The sequence below is a fragment of the Urocitellus parryii genome, chromosome 10, assembly GCF_045843805.1.
Source record: "Urocitellus parryii isolate mUroPar1 chromosome 10, mUroPar1.hap1, whole genome shotgun sequence".
Taxonomy (NCBI): Eukaryota; Metazoa; Chordata; class Mammalia; order Rodentia; family Sciuridae; genus Urocitellus; species Urocitellus parryii.
The window spans coordinates 78,588,300-78,609,458 of NC_135540.1; the positions used below are offsets into that span (position 1 = coordinate 78,588,300).

At 37.5% G+C, this 21,159-nt stretch overlaps 1 protein-coding gene across 1 annotated transcript in view; it reads left to right on the plus strand.

Moving 5' to 3' along the window:
- Positions 1–13,841: 13,841 nt before the first annotated feature.
- Positions 13,842–21,159, plus strand: part of LOC144257311 (uncharacterized) — a 138,965-nt gene continuing 131,647 nt past the window's right edge. The window contains 1 exon segment of the mRNA XM_077803516.1: positions 13,842–13,902. Coding sequence (XP_077659642.1) covers positions 13,876–13,902 — 27 coding nt within the window. The 5' untranslated portion in view covers positions 13,842–13,875.

The window sequence follows — 21,159 nt, forward strand, 5'->3', positions numbered from 1 at the left end:
TGCCTTTTGCTCATGCATTTTATGTCTTGTGAGACACATCTGGTTTTCTTTTTTCCAGGCATTGGGGTCTACCATTTAGCATGATGACTGTTCAGAATATTGTGTGGTATGCTGGATGATCCAAACCTCTCTTTTTTGTGGGTCATAGACCAGGGCTGCAGAGAAGGATTTGGAACACCAATTCTTTTCAGTTAAATTTGGAAAAATAAGGAGGCTTTATCCATTTTAATTAATAAGTGTATGATAGGACTATAGATGTGCTAGTTGATGAAGTAGTCAGATTTTTATAAAATATAATGTTACTAGGTTCTTTGACCCTTCCTCATCCTCAAAGAGGTTTCAGAACCACCTCCCCACCCAGTCCCACTCATGGTTCACAGAACTGCTAATTCACTAGAAAATACATCAAGCACAAAGAGGAGCAATTCTCTCCTGGGAAAAAAAAAGGAATCCACACCTGCATGGAAACAACAAAGAAATGACAGAAAATACTGAAATCAGGAGCACAGCCTAATGTTCTTTCAAGGAAGAACTGTTTGAAGATTTTTAAAAGGCGCCTCTGTAAAGCACAGACCTCTGTGGTGCTTGCAAGTTTCCTTTTGCTTGATTGTAAATTCTAATGTTGAGATACAGGGAATAGCGTGGACTTCAAGGGACCCACAATGGAGAATTTAACTGGTTTTCCAACTCACTTTTTGCGGGGGGCAGGGAGAACCACGCATAAAAGGGGTGGGAAAGTTTGTGTGATTTAATATATTTTCCTTGGTTTCATTCCAAACTGGTACTTACCTTCATTGTTGCAGAGACTTGTCTTTGGAGTCTTTGTCTTGAATGAACTGGATCCTTGGCTGCCTGACCCCTGTGCTTTCAATCCTGTTCTTTTAGTCTTCGGCATTAGGAGCTACCTCAGCCCCTTTTCCTGGACCACTCTTTAAGAATCATCACTAGCTATGACTTTGTAACAAATATCACAATGACATTCACTAAATTAAACACACTTAAAGTGCTAAGTTTGTTCAGGCTGTTATAACAAAACACTATGGTATAGGTAGCTTAAATAACAGAAATTCATTTCTCATAGTTTTGAAGGTGAGAAGTCCAAGATGAAGGTACTAGTCAATTGGTTCCTGGTGAGAAGCCTCTTCCTGATTTGCCATTGAATACTTACTTGCTGGGTCTTCCTGTGGTAGAGAGAGATTATCTCTTTTGTGTTTTACAAGGGCACTAATTTCATTCTGGAGGTTCCCACCTTTGTGACTTAATTACTGGCCATTCCACATCCTTGTCACATTGGGAATTAGGAAATTAGCATATGACTTTTGAAGGGACAGAAATAGTCAATCCATAGCAAGTACAATTTGATGGGTTTTGACATATGTATACCCATGAAACCATCACCATAATCAAGATGATGAATATCATCTTTGAGCACCAAAAGTTGTCTCCCTTTCATAATTCTCCCTACATTCCTAGGTACACACTGATTTGCTTTTTGGCACTAGAGATGGAATTTACTTTTTTTCTGGAATTTTTTTATCAATGGAATATTATATACATACATGTATTTACATATCTCTACATATACATATCACATATCCTTTTATTCATTTTTTTTTTCATTTGACATAATTATTTTGAGAGTCATCCATGTGTTCATTTCTGCTGCAAGAGAGAGTAGTCCATTATACGGAAGTAGCATAATTTGTTACTCCATTTCTTCGTTGGACATTTGGTTTGTCTCTAGTTTTTTGGCTATTGTAAATACAACTGCCATAAACATTTGCATACAATTGTACACAAAGGGATATATATTGCTGGGAGTGGTGGCACATTCCTGTAATCACCTACTTGGGAGAGTAAGGCAGGAGTGTTGCAAATTTGAGACCATCCTGGATAATTTAAACAACAGGTTCATGGTGTATAATGAGTTGAAAAGAGAAGCTATAAGGAAGTTATGGGCCTAAAGAAGGAAGGGAAGTTTGAGGATCATCTTTAAATTATGACATAATAGATGTGACAGAAAACAGCTCCAAATTTGGTTCTCATAATATACCTTCAGTACGCACAGTGCATGTGACCTTGTTTAATTGAGCATTTAAAGTACAATTTCTTCTTCTTCTGATTTTCCTTTCTAAGTCTGGCATCATTATAACAGAGTATCCATACATGAAGTGGGGTCGGGGAGGGTGAGGGAGAGAGAAAGAATTCTTACTGCTATCCTAATTCTGGTAGTTAAATAATATTGCTTTAAAATGTCACTAATTAGAATTTATCTTTTATTCTTCAGTTATTAGAATGTAATTGAAGAAACCTAGTTTAATCTTTTTTCAGGGGGGTGTATCAGGGATTGATGAACTCAGGGGCACTCAACCACTGAGCCACATCCCCAGACCTATGTTGTATTTTATTTAGAGATAGGGTCTCACTGAGTTGCTAAGCATCTCACTGTTGCTGAGGCTGCCTTTGAACTCGTGATTGTAAGTGTGTGCCACCACGCTCAGCCCTAGTTTAATCTTAATTTTTTTTTTAAATTTATGTTTCTAAAGGACATAAAGCAGAACTCAGAAGCTTAAATAATACAACTAAGTGCAGGACAGCTAACAGAGGCAGTGGAGGGGAGGATCATGGTCCAGGATCATTATTGCCAAGTGAATTTTGAAGTGGTTTGTGAATATTTTTAGTTTTTCCGAGGACCTCAATTTAAATTGTAGTCCTTTGCTTTCATTTTACATATGTGAAAATTGAAGGCTGAGTTTTCTGGGGGCTCAGCAACATGCCTTTTGTCACACTCATACGGTATAGGTAGAATGAACACTGGTAACTCCCAGTTCCTAGTTTTGTACTCTTTGTAACGTTGCAAGGTGAGGTAGAAAATCACTTCCATTAGTCACCACCTCCACTACCACTCACACCACACCTCTCAGCACTGGGAGTTACTGAAGGCGAAAAGGAGGCGGGCGGGGTGGGGGGGAAGGAGTATTGTGCCCCATTGCTGTAGCTGTGATAGACCTCCTAGTGTGGCTCACTGACATGAGGGACTGACAGGTTCTAAAAGATGTTCTGTTTGGTTGCTTATTAGTCAACATCTCTCTGTTGAAGTTGCTTTGGGTCCAGCTGATGCTCAGTGGCCCAATGGGTATTCAGCATATCTGTTTCATTTGTCAGCTTTGGTATAATAACACATTCAATTTCATAATTACTTAATGAAAAGTTGCAGCTGGTAAACTAAAGTTTATTGTTGCTTTATGAAAACTGAAAATACTCCCAAAGGCTAAATTTTTTTATTTGGTAAGCTAAAATTTCAGTTGGTAAGCTACTCAGTGAGGCATTAGAAGACTGGATTTAATCATAATAATAGCTTACCACTTATTTGAATTGACTAAATCCTTGGCATTATACTATTTTTTTCCCTTGGCATTATAGTAAAGGCTTTGTTTTATAAACCAGCAGTTATAAGTGGTGAAAAAATTTCCCAAAGCTTTGGAGCTTATTTATCTGGGGCTGAGTTTGGATTGAGACTCCCCAATGTTCTGAATTCCAGCCACTTTTATCCAGGATTGTTTGTGGCCCAACATTCTATTCAGTGCCCCATCTTCTCCTCTTTGCTTCCTATGAATATTCTCCTACTATTCTATCTCAGTTCTGTGCCCTTGCTCTGATTTTCCCCTTCATAAACCACTGTCTTTACTGAAAGCTGTTGGGTGGGGGAGCATATGGTGAAGGGAAGATGGTGTGGAAGAGGGGAGGACATGGGAGTGGTGTTCACCTTCAAAACAGAAACTTAGATGACATCTTTGTTTTTAAACTTGTTTTGAAATTTGTCAATTACAAAATGTCATATTTACATCCTTGAAATTGTACAGTGACCACTTTTGTGTAAAGGCTCGGAGCTGCTGCTCTCAGCACACACTCACAGCTCCTGTATATGCTTGCTTAGATGTCAGTTTGGGTTTCAGATAACTTCCAAAAAAATCTTTCCATTAAAGAAAACGCTTTTGATCATTGTTTACCTGCCACTAAAACAGAATAATAATGTCTCTTTGATCTACTTCATTGGAATTATCTCTTTAAGATCTAATAAAAATGATGGAAGTTAAAATGCTTAAATATGTGTAAAAGTCTATGCCTGTATAAGATATTCTTCCTACTGTTGATGCTTTGATTGCCATAAAATGAAAAAAAGGGACTATGAACAGCTGATTAAAATCTGTATGAAAATAACACTTTGTTTCCTTAATAAAGCAGCAAAACAATACATATTTGATTCTTTCAATAAATTTCTGCTTTAGAGAATATATGAGCTTTTTTATTTCTTTCATTTATGTTAATTCCTTTATATTGAGATTTTAAGAAAGATAAACTTTCCTAATAATAAAGTATAATGGCACTTGAATATTTAAGATAATTTAGGAGTTGTTTGTTTCAGATTATGTAACACTGAGCAATAAATGAATGCATTGGCAGGCATGTGCTTTAAAACAACAACTATTTTGCAAACTGATTTTCATATTTATTTACTTTTAGGAAACAGATATTGATGACAGATATGGAGATTTGGATTCCAGAGCAGATTCTGATATTCCAGAAATTCCACCATCCTTAGATTAGAACCCCTGAGATCCTGAAGAAAGCTTTGTCTGGTTTGTCTTCAAGGTATGATTACAGGAAGACAAATATGCCTTGGTACAGAAAATTAGCTTTGTTTACCATTGTCTGTGTAATAAATATGACATTTTGTAAGTTGGGGAACTATAAGAGAAAAGCCCTTCCTTATAACCACTTAATATGTGAGGCAGTCCTAAGTGCTTGATGTACATTTTTTTTCTTTTTGCTGAATGTAAAGTTACCATATAAAACTCCATAACACTTTTATTTAAAAATGTTATTGAGGGTTGGGGATGTGGCTCAAGCGGTAGCGAGCTCACCTGGCATGTGAGGCCTGGGTTCGATCCTCAGCACCACATGCAAACAAAGATGTTGTGTCTGCCGAAAACTGAAAAATAAATATTAAAAAATTCTCTCTCTCTCTCTCTATCTCTCTGTGTCTAAAAAAAGTATAAAAATGTTATTGACTACAAAATTTCAGATAATTTTATATTGCCTTCCAATATATGCTTTAGTGATATGAATTATAAAACTTATAAAAGCAAACCCCAGCAACTTGGGAGGACAAGACAGGAGTATTGCAAATTTGAGGTCAGCATGGGCAACTTAGCAAAACCTTTCTCAAAATAGAAAATAAAAAGGGATGGGTATATAGCTCACTTGTAGAGCCTCTGTGACTTCAATCCCTGGAAAAAAAATTTAAAAATCAAAATAAGTATAAGATTTATCCAAATTAAAATATGAAATGTTACATAGAGACATAGACCAGTGTTTCACCAACATTTTTGACTGTGACACACAGAAATGCATACCATATTCCAAGAGACACATAAGCTTGTATTTTACCTGCAGCAAAAATGTAATGAAGTATTTCTTTCTGGTACTGTGTGTGATGCCCTGTTATTTCTGTTTGATTGTGTGTGTGTGTGTGTGTTTGTTTTACCAAAAAGTGTTGGATACAACCTACTTGATTTTAGTACCCGTAGGTCATAATTTGCTGTTTGAAAACCACTGGTTTTATCATTTTTTCTAAATGTAATAAGAGTTTTTCTCTTTCTTGCTTTTGTGGGTAGCCATTCTGAGTCTGACACAGACTCACAACACAGATTATTTCTTTGATCTCAGAAGGTGTCAGGGCTTCTCCCCACCAGCAAGCAAGCAACGAGTTCTTCTGTGGACCCCAGCAACGTATCTCTTGATCCTGTTCAACTCTGACATTGTCTGCCTGGAGAGAGCAGCAGATCCCATAGGTTGAGATCTCAGTTCCACAAGATTGGCCCTATTTCAGACACTAGTCATTAAATCTGAGCCTCTGGAACTGAAGACCAATCAGCTACATATTGTGGTTCCCTTTTCAGGCTGAAATTAAAAAGCTCACAGAACTCAGGAAGACACTTACTTACCTGTGCCAGTTTATCATAAAGGCCATTTAAAAGGATTTTAAAATAAGCATCTAGATGAAGAAATGCAGTATGCAGTCTGGAAGGATCCCATGCACAGGAGCTTCCATGGCCCTGGAGTGGGGGTGCACCACTCTCCCGGCATGTGGATGCATTGTTGTTTACCTTCCTGCTGTGCAGAAGCCCTCCAGACCCTGTCCTCTTGGGGTTTTATGGAGTCTTTGTACAGGCATGACTGAAACACAGACAATTGCAAAGAAATGTAAGCAGGTAAAAAGGGTCTAACACTCACAGACTGATTGGGGAAACCTAGCAAGGCCCTTCTGTTCAGGTGATTCTTGACTTTCCCATGTAGTATTCATTCTTCCCAGGTACGGGTCAGGACCCCTTCTGAAATGGGGGTCTTGTCATCTGCTATTGGACAAGATAGGTCAGGGAATTTCTTTATGGCCAGCTCCAAGACAGATAGGTGAAGGAAAATTAGAGCATATTTTTAGTTTCTGTGACCTGCTTTCAGGAAAAGATATTTTAATTTCTATGGCTTGCCTTAGGAAAAAAGGAACAGGTGAAAGGAAGGCAGAAGAAGGCCCAGTGTGGGGATGGATTTGACTTTCTGAAGCCTGCTTTCGAGTACTAAACTGCCCTGGCATTATTCTCTTCTGTGGGAGTATGAGCTTGGAACTGTGGTCAAAAGCCAAAATATATATATCATAATGTCCTAGCCATATTAGAATAAAGTAATTGAATGCATAATTTTTATATTTTTAAACCAGTAGTCCAAATCTATGGTCTTTATTAAAAACACGAGTATGATATTTATAGTTTTTGTTCCCAGTTGTTTCCATGATATAGTTCAGATGTACCTTTGCTTTAAAATCTCATCAGAGCTATCTCAGATGTGAACACTTATAGTTGACGTTTTGTAAGAATGATGCTGGATTTCTCTGTGTCATTAATAAAATTATATCTTCCTTAGTAATTATTTTTTTCTGTTATAAAATACCAGTAACAAATAATAGCAGCTAATTTTTAAAAAATATTTTTTAGTTGTAGATGGACACAATACCTTTATTTTATTTGTTTATTTATATGTGGTGCTGAGGATTGAACCTGGAGCCTCACACATTCATGGCAAGCACTCTCCACTGAGCCACAACTCCAGTCCTATAGCAGCTAATTTTTATTGAACATATATAATTTGCTAGGCAATGCTCCATTCACTTTACACATACTGACTAATTCATTCTCATGCCTACCCTGTAACACAGGGGTAGTCTTACAGCTAATTTGTACATGAGGAACCTGAGATTCAGAGATCATAAATATATCAAGGGTCTTGTGGCTTGTAAGTGGTAGAGCTTCATTCTGAGCTCAGGCAGTGTGGCTTTTATGCCTTTGTTTTTACCTGTGCTAATTATGAGAGGATTAGTTCTTAAAGAAATGAACAATAGATAATACAATAATTTCAATCTCAAGAAACTTCTGTACAAAGATTATATGAATGTTTTAAAATATTTTCTATACACTTTTTAGTCTCTTTTAAATCTAATGACTAAAAAGAGACTGCCATGCAGAAAATTAGAATTTGTAGATACATAGGATTATAAATCACAATTATGTGAGAAATTTACATGAATTCTAAGGAGGAAAAAGCCCTATAATCCTCCTATCATTACTTGGAGTTATATTACTTTGGTATATACCCTTTGAAACTTTTTCTTGTGCATCAAGTGTATGTGTGTATAATGTAGAAATGAGCTCATACTGTTTTCTGCCTTGCTGTTCTCATTTTAATTTGTAGTATTATTAGGAGCAACATTTAATATTTTTAAATATACTTCAGGATCTTCACTTCTTTTTGTGTAGTGCTAGAGATAGAGCCCAGGGCCTTGCTCAGGCTAGGCAAGTGCTTTCCCACTAAGCCACATTCCCAACCCACTTCAGAAACATTTTTAGTGGCTTCGTGACACATTCCATCGTATGGCTGTTGTCCAGTTTATCCAGCTAAGCACCGAGTGCTGGGCATTTAGTTTGCTTTTGAATTTTCATGATTAAAAACATCTCTGCATTAAACATTTTGCTTTGTAACTAACTCTTTTTAGAATCCATAATTATTGCCTGAGGATAAAATTTTTTAAAAATGAAATTACTGGGGCTAGAGTTGTAGCTCAGGGGTAGAGCACTTGCCTAGCACATGTGAGGCCCTGGGTTTGGTTCTCAGCACCACATATAAATAATAAAAATGAATAAAAATTTAAAAAAGGTCCATCAACATCTATCTGTATCTATATCTATCTATCTATCTATCTGTCTATCTATGTAATGAAATTGCTTAGCCAAGGTTTGTGCTCATTTTTAAGGCTTTGTTGTATAATGCCAGGAAGGTCTAAGTGGTCTTCATGCACTTGGCAAGTTGCCTCAGTCCATTTCGTGACCTGTGTGTAGGTCTGTGCACAGGCCAATTAGGTTTTTCGCTCTATCCCTTAGTGGATGTCTTCTCTGGCCAATGTTTGGTAGTATATGGAAATACTTTAGGTTGTCACAAGGTAAAGCCCTACCTTCTTGGCAGCTGGTGGGTAGAGCCCAGAGATGCTGCTAAGTGTCATACGGTAGACTCTCTTGACAAAGAGTGATCTGTCCCACAACATTGCTAGAGCTAAGGTTGAGAAACCCTAGAAACATCCAGTTGTAGCCTTACTCATGCTTCTAAACTTTCTAATACCATCTTCTTTCTCTGCCTACTTACTGTCCACTTTGGCCAGAGGTTAGTGGTAGACTTTCTCCAAATTCCTACTCTTTGTCTGATGGCCCACCTGTTGGATACTGTTCATTCCTCAGGCTGCCTCTGGGTTCTGAACATTGTGAACTGCCTTCCCAACACAGGTTCTCAATGACTCATGATGCTTGTGTCTTTACTAAAGTAATTAAAAAAAAACCTTTCATTAACTTTTGAAATAAAAGCCAACTACTAGTTATAATAACAATAAGAATGAACAATGTGTGTAACTACTTGAGATTATTACTTTTGTTTGTTTGTTTTGTGGTGCTGGGGATTGAATCCTTGGTCTTGAGCATGCAAGCACATTCTCTTCCACTGAGCAAACCCCCATCCCTAAGATGATAACTGTTAAGGAAGATACTTAATTATGTACTCATTTCTAGTTCATATGGGTCCTGAGGACGTGGAATCAGAATGAGATCCTCAGAAACAGTCCATGGGTGGTGGTTTGGTGTGATGACTTGAACTTAAAATTTAGGCTTCCCCTGATGTGATCATTGTAATATGGAAAAGGAAATGGAGAATTTAAAATTCTGAGCCAGACTATACTTTTTTTAAAATAGGAGTGATTCCTGCCTTCCACATAATTACACTTTATTGTGAATCCAGTGCTTCTCCTTGAAAGGTGACTTTTGGTTTGTACTGTGGTCTGGTTTGAATGTGATTCTCAAAGTTCACATATAGAAAACATAATCACAAATGAAATAGTGCTGGGAAGTGAGGCATAATAAGTGGTGAAAAGCCCTCATGAATATATTAATGTCATTATCATAGGTCTGGGTTATTTATCACAAGTGAGCTTATAAAAGTGGGTTTGACCCTCTCTTGGCCTCTTGCCCTTCTACCTTCCATCATGGGTCAATGTGGTAACCTCACTAGATGCTACACCTTGATATTAGACTTTCTAACCTCCAGACTATAAGAAGCAAAATAATCTGTTCTTTATAAATTACCCAGTTTTAGATATTCTGTTATAGTATCCCAAAATGGACTAAGATACATTGTCAATGAATGTTTAAGTATGTGTTAATCTTTTATGTGTTTAACCTTATATTAGATATTCTTGGGAAATTTAAGGCAGAGTCATTTAAATTAAAATAAGAGAATTAAATCTTTGTTCTTATTGAAAGAGAGGAATTTGGGGGGGGGCGCGGAGGAGATATGTCCACATTAAAAAATACAACCAGATAGAATGTATTCCTTAAGGGCTTAGGTTTTCGGTTCATTTTGGCATGATGTGAATAGAGTAGGTTTCCTATTTAAAATCTCTGGTTCTTATCACCTGCCATTCTCTGAAGCTCAGAGCTGGACATAAGAGCTACCTGGACTGAGCAGCACCCTTCCAGCGGCTGATTGCTGCTGCTTCTGCTACGTCCTTTTCTCTAGAAGATAGTCTTGCTAATTCCACATCTGAGATTCAGTCATAAGGAGGGCTAAACATGCTTCCAGGCTTCATACAAACAAGAAGGATTATACCAGTGGCTGGCTTATTTTTCCCTGTTTATCTCTGACTAGCTTTGTGACTTAGCCCAGTTTCTAATCCATTCATTAATCCACAGTTATGACTATAAAACTAAACGGAACCTTTCTGCTATTGCACTTTTGACTCTGTACCCATTTTTAGTTCAGCCCCAAACTTATATCTCATGAGAAATGTATGAATCTCTATAGTTTGTTAAACAGCAGAGGGAAATAAAGTGTGTTAAGTTAAATTTGAGTCCCTTGTGAAGCTGGAATAAAAGTACATGGATTTAATGTTGTTGGCATTTTACATCTTTGAGTTTAGCAATGATGCAGTGAAAGGGTTATTTGAAAAAGAAGTTTTTAAACTACATAGGAGAGTGATAGAGAGCAAGGAATGTAATCAGTATCTTATAAATGGATGAAATAAGCTAATATTTCTGTTATGAAAAGGGAACGAGAATCCATGCTTTAAAGTACATGTTACTATTACTGTATGAATCAAAATGTTTTATAACAATTTAAATGCTCTTATCAGTAATTTAAAAAAATCATAAAAATCTTAAAAAAAAACACCAACAATTTTAGGTTCAGAAATATAGGTACATTCAGATTTTTTTTTGTTGTTGAGACAGGATCTCACTATTTTGTCCATACGATCTTTGGACTCCTGGGTTAAAGGGATTTTCCCACCTCAGCCTTTCCAGTAGCTGGCACTGCAGGTGTATACCATCATGCCAGGTTTTAGAGATCATAAGATGATTCAGATACCATCATCCATGAATTAGACTCATTCTGGGTTTTACATATAGCAGCTACTACATTTTTTATGACATGATCATGTAAGGAGTGATATTATTTGTAGAGTACACTGGAGATAAAGCCTGAGGCTCCTGGTGGTGGTGGTAGGAGGTGGGCAATTGGGCATCCCTGGGCCAATAGCACAGGGTTGAGGGAGAACAGTTCTCAGCACAGCAGGAGCCTGTGCCATACCAGCAGTAATACTCTTCCATGAGGAACAAAGAAAGGCTCAGGGATAAGAAAATACTTTTCCCCAACTCCCATAAATCAAAGGCATTTCTGTAAATCAGTGACAAATTCTCAGAAAGGGAAATGAGGAAAACTACCCATTTACAATAGCCTCAAAAAAAAAAAAAAAAACAACTTTGGAATCAACTTAACAAAAGAGTGAAAGATCTATATAATGAAAATTACAGAACCCTAAAGAAGTCAAAGAAGACCTTAGAAGATGAAAAGATCTACCTTGCTCTTGGATAGGCAGAATTAATATTATCAAAATAACCGTACTTCCAAAAGCACTATACAGATTTAATGCAATTCTGATCAAAATCCCAATGACATTCCTCATAGAAATAGAAAAAGCCATCATGAAATTCATCTGGAAAAAATAAGATATCCAGAATAGCTCAAGCAATCCTTAGCAGGAGAAGTGAAGTAGGTAGCATCACTATACCAGACCTTAAACTATACTACAGAGCAATAGTAACAAAAACAGCATGGTATTGGCACCAAAACAGACTGGTAGGCCAATGGTATCATAAACATGCACTGGAGAAAAGATAGATAGACTCTTCAACAAATGGTGTTGGGAAAACTGGAAATCCATATGCAACATAATGAAATTAAACCTCTTTCTCTCACCATATACAAAACTCAACTCAAAATGGATCAAAGACTTAGGAATAAAACCAGAGACCCTGCATCTAATAGAAGAAAAGTAGGCCCTAATCTCCATCATGTGGGATTAGGCCCCAACTTCCTTAATAAGACTCCTTTGGTGCAAGAATTAAAATCAAGAATCAATAAATGGGATGAACTCAAACTAAAGTGAAAAGTTTCTTCTCAGCAAAAGAAACAATCAGTGAGGTGAATAGAGAGCCTACATCTTGGGAGCAAATCTTTACCCCTCACACATCAGATAGAGCACTAATCTCTAGGGTATATAAAGAACTCAAAAAGCTAAACACTAAAAAAACAAACAAATAAAAAACAAATAACCCAATCAATAAATGGTCCAAGGACCTGAACAGACACTTCTCAGAAGATGATATACAATCAGTCTACAAATGTATGAAAAAATGTTCATCATCACTAGCAATTAGAGAAATGAACATCTACTCTAAGATTTCATCTCACTCCAGTCAAGATGGCAGCTATTATGAAGACAAAACAATAAGTGTTGGGGAAGATGTGGGGGAAAAGGTACACTCATACACTGCTGGTGGGACTGCAAATTGGTACAACCACGATGGAAAGCAGTATGGAGATTTCTTGGAAAATTTGGAATGGAACCACCATTTGACCCAGCTCTCTCTCTCCTTGGTCTATACCCAAAAGACTTAAAAACAGCATACTACAGTGACATAGCCACATCAATGTTTATAGCAGCACAATTCACTATAGCTAAACTGTGGAACCAACCTAGATGCCCTTCAATAGATGAATGGATAAAAAAATGTGGCATATATACACAATGGAATATTACTCAGCAATAAAAGAGAATAAATCATGGCATTTGCAGGTAAATGGATGGAGTTAGAGAAGATAATGCTAAGTGAAATTAGTCAATCCCAAAAAACCAAATGCCAAACGTTTTCTCTGATATAAGGAGGCTGATTCATAGTGCAGTAGGGAGAGGGAGCATGGGAGGAATAGAAGAACTCTAGATAGGGGACAGGGGTGGGAGGGGAAGGGAGGGGGCATGGGATTAGAAATGATGGTGGAATGTGATGGACATTATTATCCAAAGTACATGTATGAAGACACAAATTGGTGTGAATATACTTTATATATAGCCAGAGATATGAAAAATTGTGCTCTGTATGTGTAATAAGAATTGTAATGCATTCCACTGTCACTTATAAATAAAAATAATTAATTAAAAAGGAAAATACTTTTCCTCTTATCACAAAAAGCAGACAGCACACTTTAAGCATGAGAAGGAAGTGTGTTTGGTCTGTCCTTATCCTCAGTGATCAACCTGTTAGATCACAGGAACCTTCATTTCACCAAAATCACTGTACTTTCCAGTTTCATTTCTGTATTATCCTTTCATTACTTTTTCTCTTTGGTAGACCATGCTCTCTACACCATATTCTTAAATAGCTACTGATTTTTTTTTTTTAACCTACTATCCCAAAGGACTGAGCGTCATCTTTTCCTAGGGCTTTTGAACCTGACTGGTCTCTCCCTTCATGTGATCTCTGGTAGGATGTATGACTTTCACAGCCAGATTGACCACCTAACTCTCTAACCTCATGACTCATCCCCATTCACATTTAACAAAAATTTCTTTCTTTCTCTGGCTAACATAATCTCAAATTTTAATTTAGCTCTTAGACAGTGGCTATTGTTAGTACATAAAGTGAAGTAGGGTATCTTAAGGAATAATTAAGAAAAATTCTTAAGTTTAGCAACTCTATACTGAAACCACACTAAAAAACTTTTAAGATATCATTAAATACTTTAAACGATATCATTACATATTTTAAAAGATATCATTAAATACTAACTTTATTAACATTTTCTTTGTAGGTGGAAAAATTGGTGGATTCGTGGAATTCTTACTCTAACTATGATTTCAATGTTTTTCCTGATCATCTAATCTATATGGGATCCTTTATGCTGATGCTTCTTGTAAGTGTTTGACATTTTCTTAAGTGTCTCTTGCTCTGTTTTTCAGCATTTATATATGATTGACATAATTCCAGTATTTCATAAAAAAGAAGGTAATCCATGCTTTGTTAACAGCAAATTTAGCTCCTTTAAGCATCTTCTAGGTCATGAATAGATTTGGGCTAATCATTTCTGCCTGTAAATAGCCAGTGTGTTCAATCAGAAGAGACAAAGTGTATTTCCATGTGTTCAACATTGTGCTGAGTGTTAGACCTGTGGGCTAATCATTTCTGCCTGTAAATAGCCAGTGTGTTCAATCAGAAGAGACCAAGTGTATTTCCATGTGTTCAACATTGTGCTGAGTGTTAGACCTGACAGAAATACACACACAGCTTCAGCATATATATGATTATAGCTAGATCCTTGTCTCCAAGGAACTTAGTGCAATGGCCGAGACCTTTAGATAACCATTGACTAAGTACTGTGGTAAATAAGTGGGATAAGTCCAATGAGAACACTATTAGAAAAGCACAGTAAAAAAGCATGTAGTGCAGTCTGAGGGGAGGGATGAAAGGAGGACTTCCAGAGTCCTGGAGACTAGACAGGGAATGTGTTATGGTTTGGATACTAGGTATCCTCCCAAAAGCTCAGGTGGTGATACAGGGATGTTCAGAGGTGAGGTCATTAGATTATGAAAACTGTGTCCCAAATGGTGGCTTGATCATGTGGTAGATTTACTGGGTGGTAACTGTAGGCAGATAGGGTGTGGCTGGAAGTAGTTCCCTGGTGGTGTGCCTGTGGGGTTTATATGTTGTCTCTGGTACCTTGATCTCTCTTTGCTTTCTGCTTCCATGAGCTGAGCAGCTTTCCTCTGCTATACCCTTCTGCCACAATGTTCTTCTGCCTTAGCTCTGGCCCAGAGCAATGGAGTCTGACTGTAGATTGAACCTCTGAAACCATGAGCCAAAATAAACTTTTCTTTGAGTTGTTTTTGTCAGGCATTTTGGTCACAGTGACAAAAAAGGTGACTAAACAAGAAGACTTTCCAAGGTGGGGACTTTATGGACAAGGTGTGGAGGTAGTGGGAGAACATGGTGTGTTGCAGGATCTGAGCTTGTACATGTGGAGGGAGCTAGGGATGGGACTGCAGAGGCCAGGAGAAGCCATTCTAGGAGTCTGGGTTTTCGCTGTGTATGAGAATCCCAATGGTTGAAGACAAACAGGTATTTTGAGCTCATAATTTGTTTAATAAATGCTTCCATGATGCCTGCTGTGTGCCAGGTTTTGTGCTGGTTCTGGGGTATAATGAAAAAGGTGATTATCTCTGCCTTCATGGAGCTTGCTACCTACACTTTAAAGAATTGGTTGTAGATATATGTCTCTATCTATATCTGGTTGAAAACTATGATGAGCATTTGAAATAAAGAATAATACTATAAGAACAGAGAAGGAGCTAGGAGACTCTACGGAAGCATTGTGCCAAACACAGAAAACTGTGATATACATGTTGAATAGGAGTAATCAGTGAGGTGAAAGGAGGACCCTAGAGGAAGATCCTCATATACAGAGGATTGCTGTGTATCTCATTGTGGTGGGAGTGAGGAAAAAAGCATTTGTTCAACTAATTTATTATGTACTTTCAGGGTGCTGAGCATGGTTTGGCAGTGAATAGTGAGAGTATGCTCTTGGGATTGTGCACTGTGTACCTCTTCATTATTATTGTTGTTGTTATTTAAGGTCTGCCCTCCCAGTGCATGCCTACCTGCACACAATCCCAGGTATGCGAGCCCCCTCCTTCCCTTTTATTATTTTCTTTATCCATTTCTTAGCTAATTTGACCTCTTCCTGTATACTCACCTCTATTCTTTCAATGATCTTGCCTACTTAAAAATGCATGTACCCATCTCCCTTGTCTTCCCAACTCCATGCTCTATCCTATTTGTAGATGATAAGTTTATGGGCAACATGATAAAAGAGTTTTCCTTTTATATTATAAAAAATAAGTCTTCAAGTGAAAGCAGAAACAACAACAACAACAACAAAAACCTCATGAAACAATGTGAATTGGCTCTTCAAGGGCTATAACACCTCTTTTACACTTTCTTCCCTCATTAATTTTGTACTTCCTTGGGGATATCAAGGAAATGAAAATGAGTAAGAAATTACTTTCATAGTTCTATTAATTTGCTGGCATCTTAAAGAAAACACTTTTTCTAACAAAGGAAAAAGTATAATGGATAATTAAGAGGCCAGAATTAATGTGAGGGTAGAGAATGCCAGTTTGAAAGCCAGATAGGCATGTATGGGTGTCTGGTGTGATTGCTGGAGGGGACCTCTAATTCCTAGTTTTCTGAGTCTTTGAATCTTTGAATCCAGCAGTAAGTAACAGGACCCCCCTCAGGCTTGAAGACTCAGGCATTTAATTAGCAAGTCTGTGGAGAACAGTTGGCTGTATGATGGATGTATTGGACTGGGGAAGAAGGGACCTGGGACCAAGTGATGTCAGGGGCTCAGTAGGGCTTGGAGGCTTAAAGGAACCTTTGGGAAACCAGCATTCTGCCAGAGTGGAGAGAGTACTATGAGCAAAGTTCTCTATGGCTGGGTACCTTAGAGAAAGGTGCTTTTCCTTGAGCATTGGGCCTTTGAACCTGGAAAAATGAATAGGGATCAGATCCTGGAAAGGCCTTGAAATGATATGTGAAGACGTTTGGATTTTATTTGGAAAGCACTGAGGAGCTACTGAAAATATTGGAGATGGTTTGGCCCATTAGAGGATCTATAGAAGAAAATTTTGATATGAGATATTGCAAAGGTATCCTTGATGCATTGACTTAGGCTGATTTGGTGGGCACCCCTGGGAATAACTTACGTTTTTCCCAAACTATCCAGTTGACTGGATGAAGACTACTTTTTAGCCACAATACAGCAATATAATTAGGCCAGTATTAGCCCACATCATATGAAGAAGCGCATAGGCACAAACAGCATCAAATTGAAGCTAGCCTTTCTTAGTTTGTATACCAACTGACCATGTAGCCACTCTTTTATGAAATTCAAAATCCTCTTTTTAAAAACATTCATGCCAATTTAGATTGTGATTTTTAAAAAGAGAATCATAAACCTGCCAAAATGACTTGAGCTTTCTTTGTTTATTTTTTCTATCCTGAAAGGAAAATGTAGTTTTATTACAAGTTGTTTGCTTTGATTGGTGAGTTTAATCAGAAAAAATACAAGAGGATCAGAGGTCATGGCTCAGTGGTAGAGTACTTGCCTAGCACATGTGAGACGCTGGGCTCAATCCTCAGCACCACATAAAAATAAATAAATAAAAACAAAGGTATTATGAAAAAAGAAAAGAATATTGAAGTTTTTTTTTTTAAAGAGAGAGTGAGAGAGGGGAGAGAGAGAGAGAGAGAGAGAGAGAGAGAGAGAGAGAGAGAGAGAATTTTTTAATATTTATTTTTTAGTTCTCGGCGGACACAACATCTTTGTTTGTATGTGGTGCTGAGGATCGAACCCGGGCCGCACGCATGCCAGGCGAGCACGCTACCACTTGAGCCACATCCCCAGCCCCAATATTGGAGTGTTAAAGATGTAGTTAAAGTAGATTTGAACTCTTGTTGCATATTTAAGTTTATTGAATATATATACATAGGTTACTTTTATTCTATGTTTATGTCAAGGGAATATGAATGACATACATAGTTGTTTCTCAGTTGATGTTTTTAATGTATTTTATTTTTTATTTTTATTTTTTTAATATTCATTTTTTTAGTTTTAGGTGGACATAATATCTTTATTTTACATTATGTGGTTCTGAGGATCGAACCCAGTGCCTCATGCATGCCAGGCGAGCACTCTACCACTGAGCCACAACCCCAGCCTTTAATGTGTTTTAAAGTCTTTATATTCTTATTTCTAACGGGATAATTTATAATTTTGAAAAGTATAGAATATACCTGTTTGTATTTGCTTTATAATGTCAGTACTCAGTAATGACTAATTCGACATAGTTTTATTAAAAACTTAATACTGGGGCTGGGGATGTGGCTCAAGCGGTAATGTGCTAGCCTGGCATGTGCGGGCCGCTGGGTTTGATCCTCAGCACCACATAAAAATAAAATAAAGATGTTTTGTCCACCAAAAACTGAAAAGTAAATATTAAAAAGATCTCTCTCTCTCTCTCTTCTCTCTCTTTAAAAAAAACAAACAATACTAGGAAATGATAGCTACTATCAGATGGAATTCATACTACTGTTATTTAAAATAAAAGGAGCTTTGTCCTTCAGTTTTTAATTTCTAGTTTATGTTGTGTTCATGCAGTCTAAGTATGTAGTTACTAAAGCATATTTTAATTTAAGGGTAAATATGAATATACATTCTAAGAGGTTTTTCCCTTTTTGAAAATTACTGTAACAATTGTTAATTCATTGAGTATAATTTACTTTCAAATAGAGTGTTTACTTTTTTCCATTGTGAGAGTTGAAAAAGTATATTAAAATTATTTTCAAAAATAATTTTTAAAAAATCACCCTACCCCTACTCAAAGCTACTCAAAACTCAGATAACACAGCCATTTTATATAGTTTCTTATATCCTTTTTTTTCTTTTAATTTTCACTTTAAAAACCATGGTTGTAATAATGTTGTGACTAAAATTTTGTCTCCTGCTTTTTAAGCCAATCATGTCCAAAGTTTTGTTTTGTTAAGTGGTCTTTATCATTGTCAGCTTTGATAGATTCAAGATAATGCATCATAATTTATTTAAGTTATTATGTGATGTTTAAACACTTAGGTTATGTTCTGGTTATTTTTTTATCATGAATAACAATATCTTGAACTACTCGAGTATAAGTTCTAATTTCACATATAAGATTATTTTCTTGGAATAGATTTTCAAAGTGAAAATAGCATTCATTGGTATAATCCGTAAGTACCAGGGTTCACTCAGCATTTCCAGATCTGAACTTCATTCCTTCCCCCAGCCATCCTGTGTAAATCTGTGTTCCTTCCCAAATCTTGTTTGGTGTTGTTGCATGTTCCTGCCTTCTCTTGGCCCTCCAGCTTCCTCAACAGTCAAATCCAGTTTGTTCCAGTTCCTCGAGGTGTCCTGTATCTCTTCCTCCATTCCTCTGCTACTGTCCTGTTAGATGCTCATTCATGTGCAGTGCGATCACGTCCTCTGACCTGTGTACTCTTGCCACCTCCTTTGTCCCAGATCCTCACATCTGTTCCTGTTATTCCACTCCTTTGTGCAGGCTTGAGCTGTTTTCTAGTGCTTTTCCACCAGGCTCCTGGTCTCCCCTCATCCTCACCTTCATGTTCCAGCACCTCTGAGCAACTTGTAGTTTCCTTATCAAGTGACTGCACATTCCCCTCCTTTGGCCCAGCCCACCACCACCCACTGCTACGGGTTTGTGGACCTGTACATACACACATTTGACTCCTTCCACATGGTAGTGTAATTGAGTGCTTCTTCCCTGCTAGACTATAACTCTCTGAGAATGATGCCCTGTGTTATTTTTGAGTCCTTAGTAACTGTAAAGTAGTCAATGAAGTATTGATTGTTGTTTTTAAGACTCTTAACAAATTAATAGGATCAACAGAATTCTACCCCTCCAGTCCTACAATAAACGGCTCCCACTCCTGCTGTATCAATCTACACCAGTTGTTCGTCACCCCCCGGCTATTTTGCTGCAGCCAGACTGCAGCATGTGACTATCATTTTCTTCAGCTCACTCTACCAGAGAAAATTTAATAAACAAAAGATAATTGATTAGAAAGTACAATTTCTAGTGGTAGACAGGACTGCCGTCTTTTTCCTCTTCTCTTCATAGAAATCAGAGGGACATTGAAGCTTTCTGAAAGAGGGGGAACCTCAAGCTCTACAACCTTTCTGCACATTTACTGTACTATGGAAGTGCTGCTTGGGCTCTGGAGAATACTGAAGCTGAGTGTTGAGAGAATTTCTGTGAGACTTCTCCCCTGGGGATTGAAATGTGGAGCCTGGTAGTTTTCTTCCCTCTGGTGAATCTGAAGGGCAGTAGGCTGACTGAAGTACCAAGGTGAAAGAAATAAACAACAGTTGGTAGAAAAAGCATTTGACAGGACAAAGTTCTGGGAGTTTCCAATAGGTCAACTGGATGTAATAGGGGGAGCATGAGGGGGTCCCAGGTGTATGCTCTGCATGAAGTAGACCTCCCCCAGGGAATGAGCTTGGGGGGATTTACTAAAGATCAGTGGTGTGTGTGTCGGGGGGTGCTGTCTCTTTGGAGCTAATGCAGTACAGAGATCTCTGCATCCCATGAAACACCCAGCATTTGAACATTCTCCATAATGGACAGCAAAATACCTAGCCAGTCAGCCAAGGGAGAACTGTGAGCACACCTGCCAACAGGAAGTCCTTTGCCCTGTCTTTTAATCTCTCCTTTCTTATTGCTGACCTTGGAGAAACCTGAAGGGATAGAGAGAAAATTGAGTAGGAAGAATTAATAAAATAATAGGAAACAACTCCCTCCTCATTGCAGGCCCAAGAGGCTTGACCTGGGAAGAGAAAAGAAATTGAGAATGGATGTAATTAACTCATTTCTTTGATGAACATATATCAATTATTTATTTTATGCTCAGTACTATTCTAGATTCAGGGAACACAAGAGTGAACAAAATATATAAAGATCTTTGGCATTATTGATCTTATTATCTATAGGGTGGAAAAATGAATGAAGTTAACAGAAAAAATAAATATGTAGAAAGTGTTATGTGATAAGGAAAAAAATGAAGTAGGAGAGAAGAAATGACAAATGGGCAGGGGTAGGGTATTACAAGTGTAAGATATGAAAAATGTTTCCTGACAAAGACATCCAGGTTTGCTGATGGATTGGATGGGGGTATGACAGGGAAGACTAGTATGATTTTAAGCCTGAGTGACTTAAAGGATAAAACTATTATTAACTGAGAATTGTTTTGCTGTAGAAGAATCATGTTGGACTAGGTTAATGTTGAGATAGCTATTAGACTCTGAGTGCAGATGTCATGCATGTCAAAGGGGAGGTTAGGTCTAGAATCAGAAATGAGTATGTTTTGAGGCATTTAAAGCTACAAAGCTGGATGAAATTATATTTTTCATTTATATGGCATGGAATTTTTGATATCTGAAATCAAAATTATATTTGGCACTGTAAATGACTGAACAAGTGTGGCTTTGGCCCAGGGTGGCAGTAAGATTCTGGGGCCAGAGGATCCAATGTAACTAGTTAAACCCAACCACAGGAGAAAAATC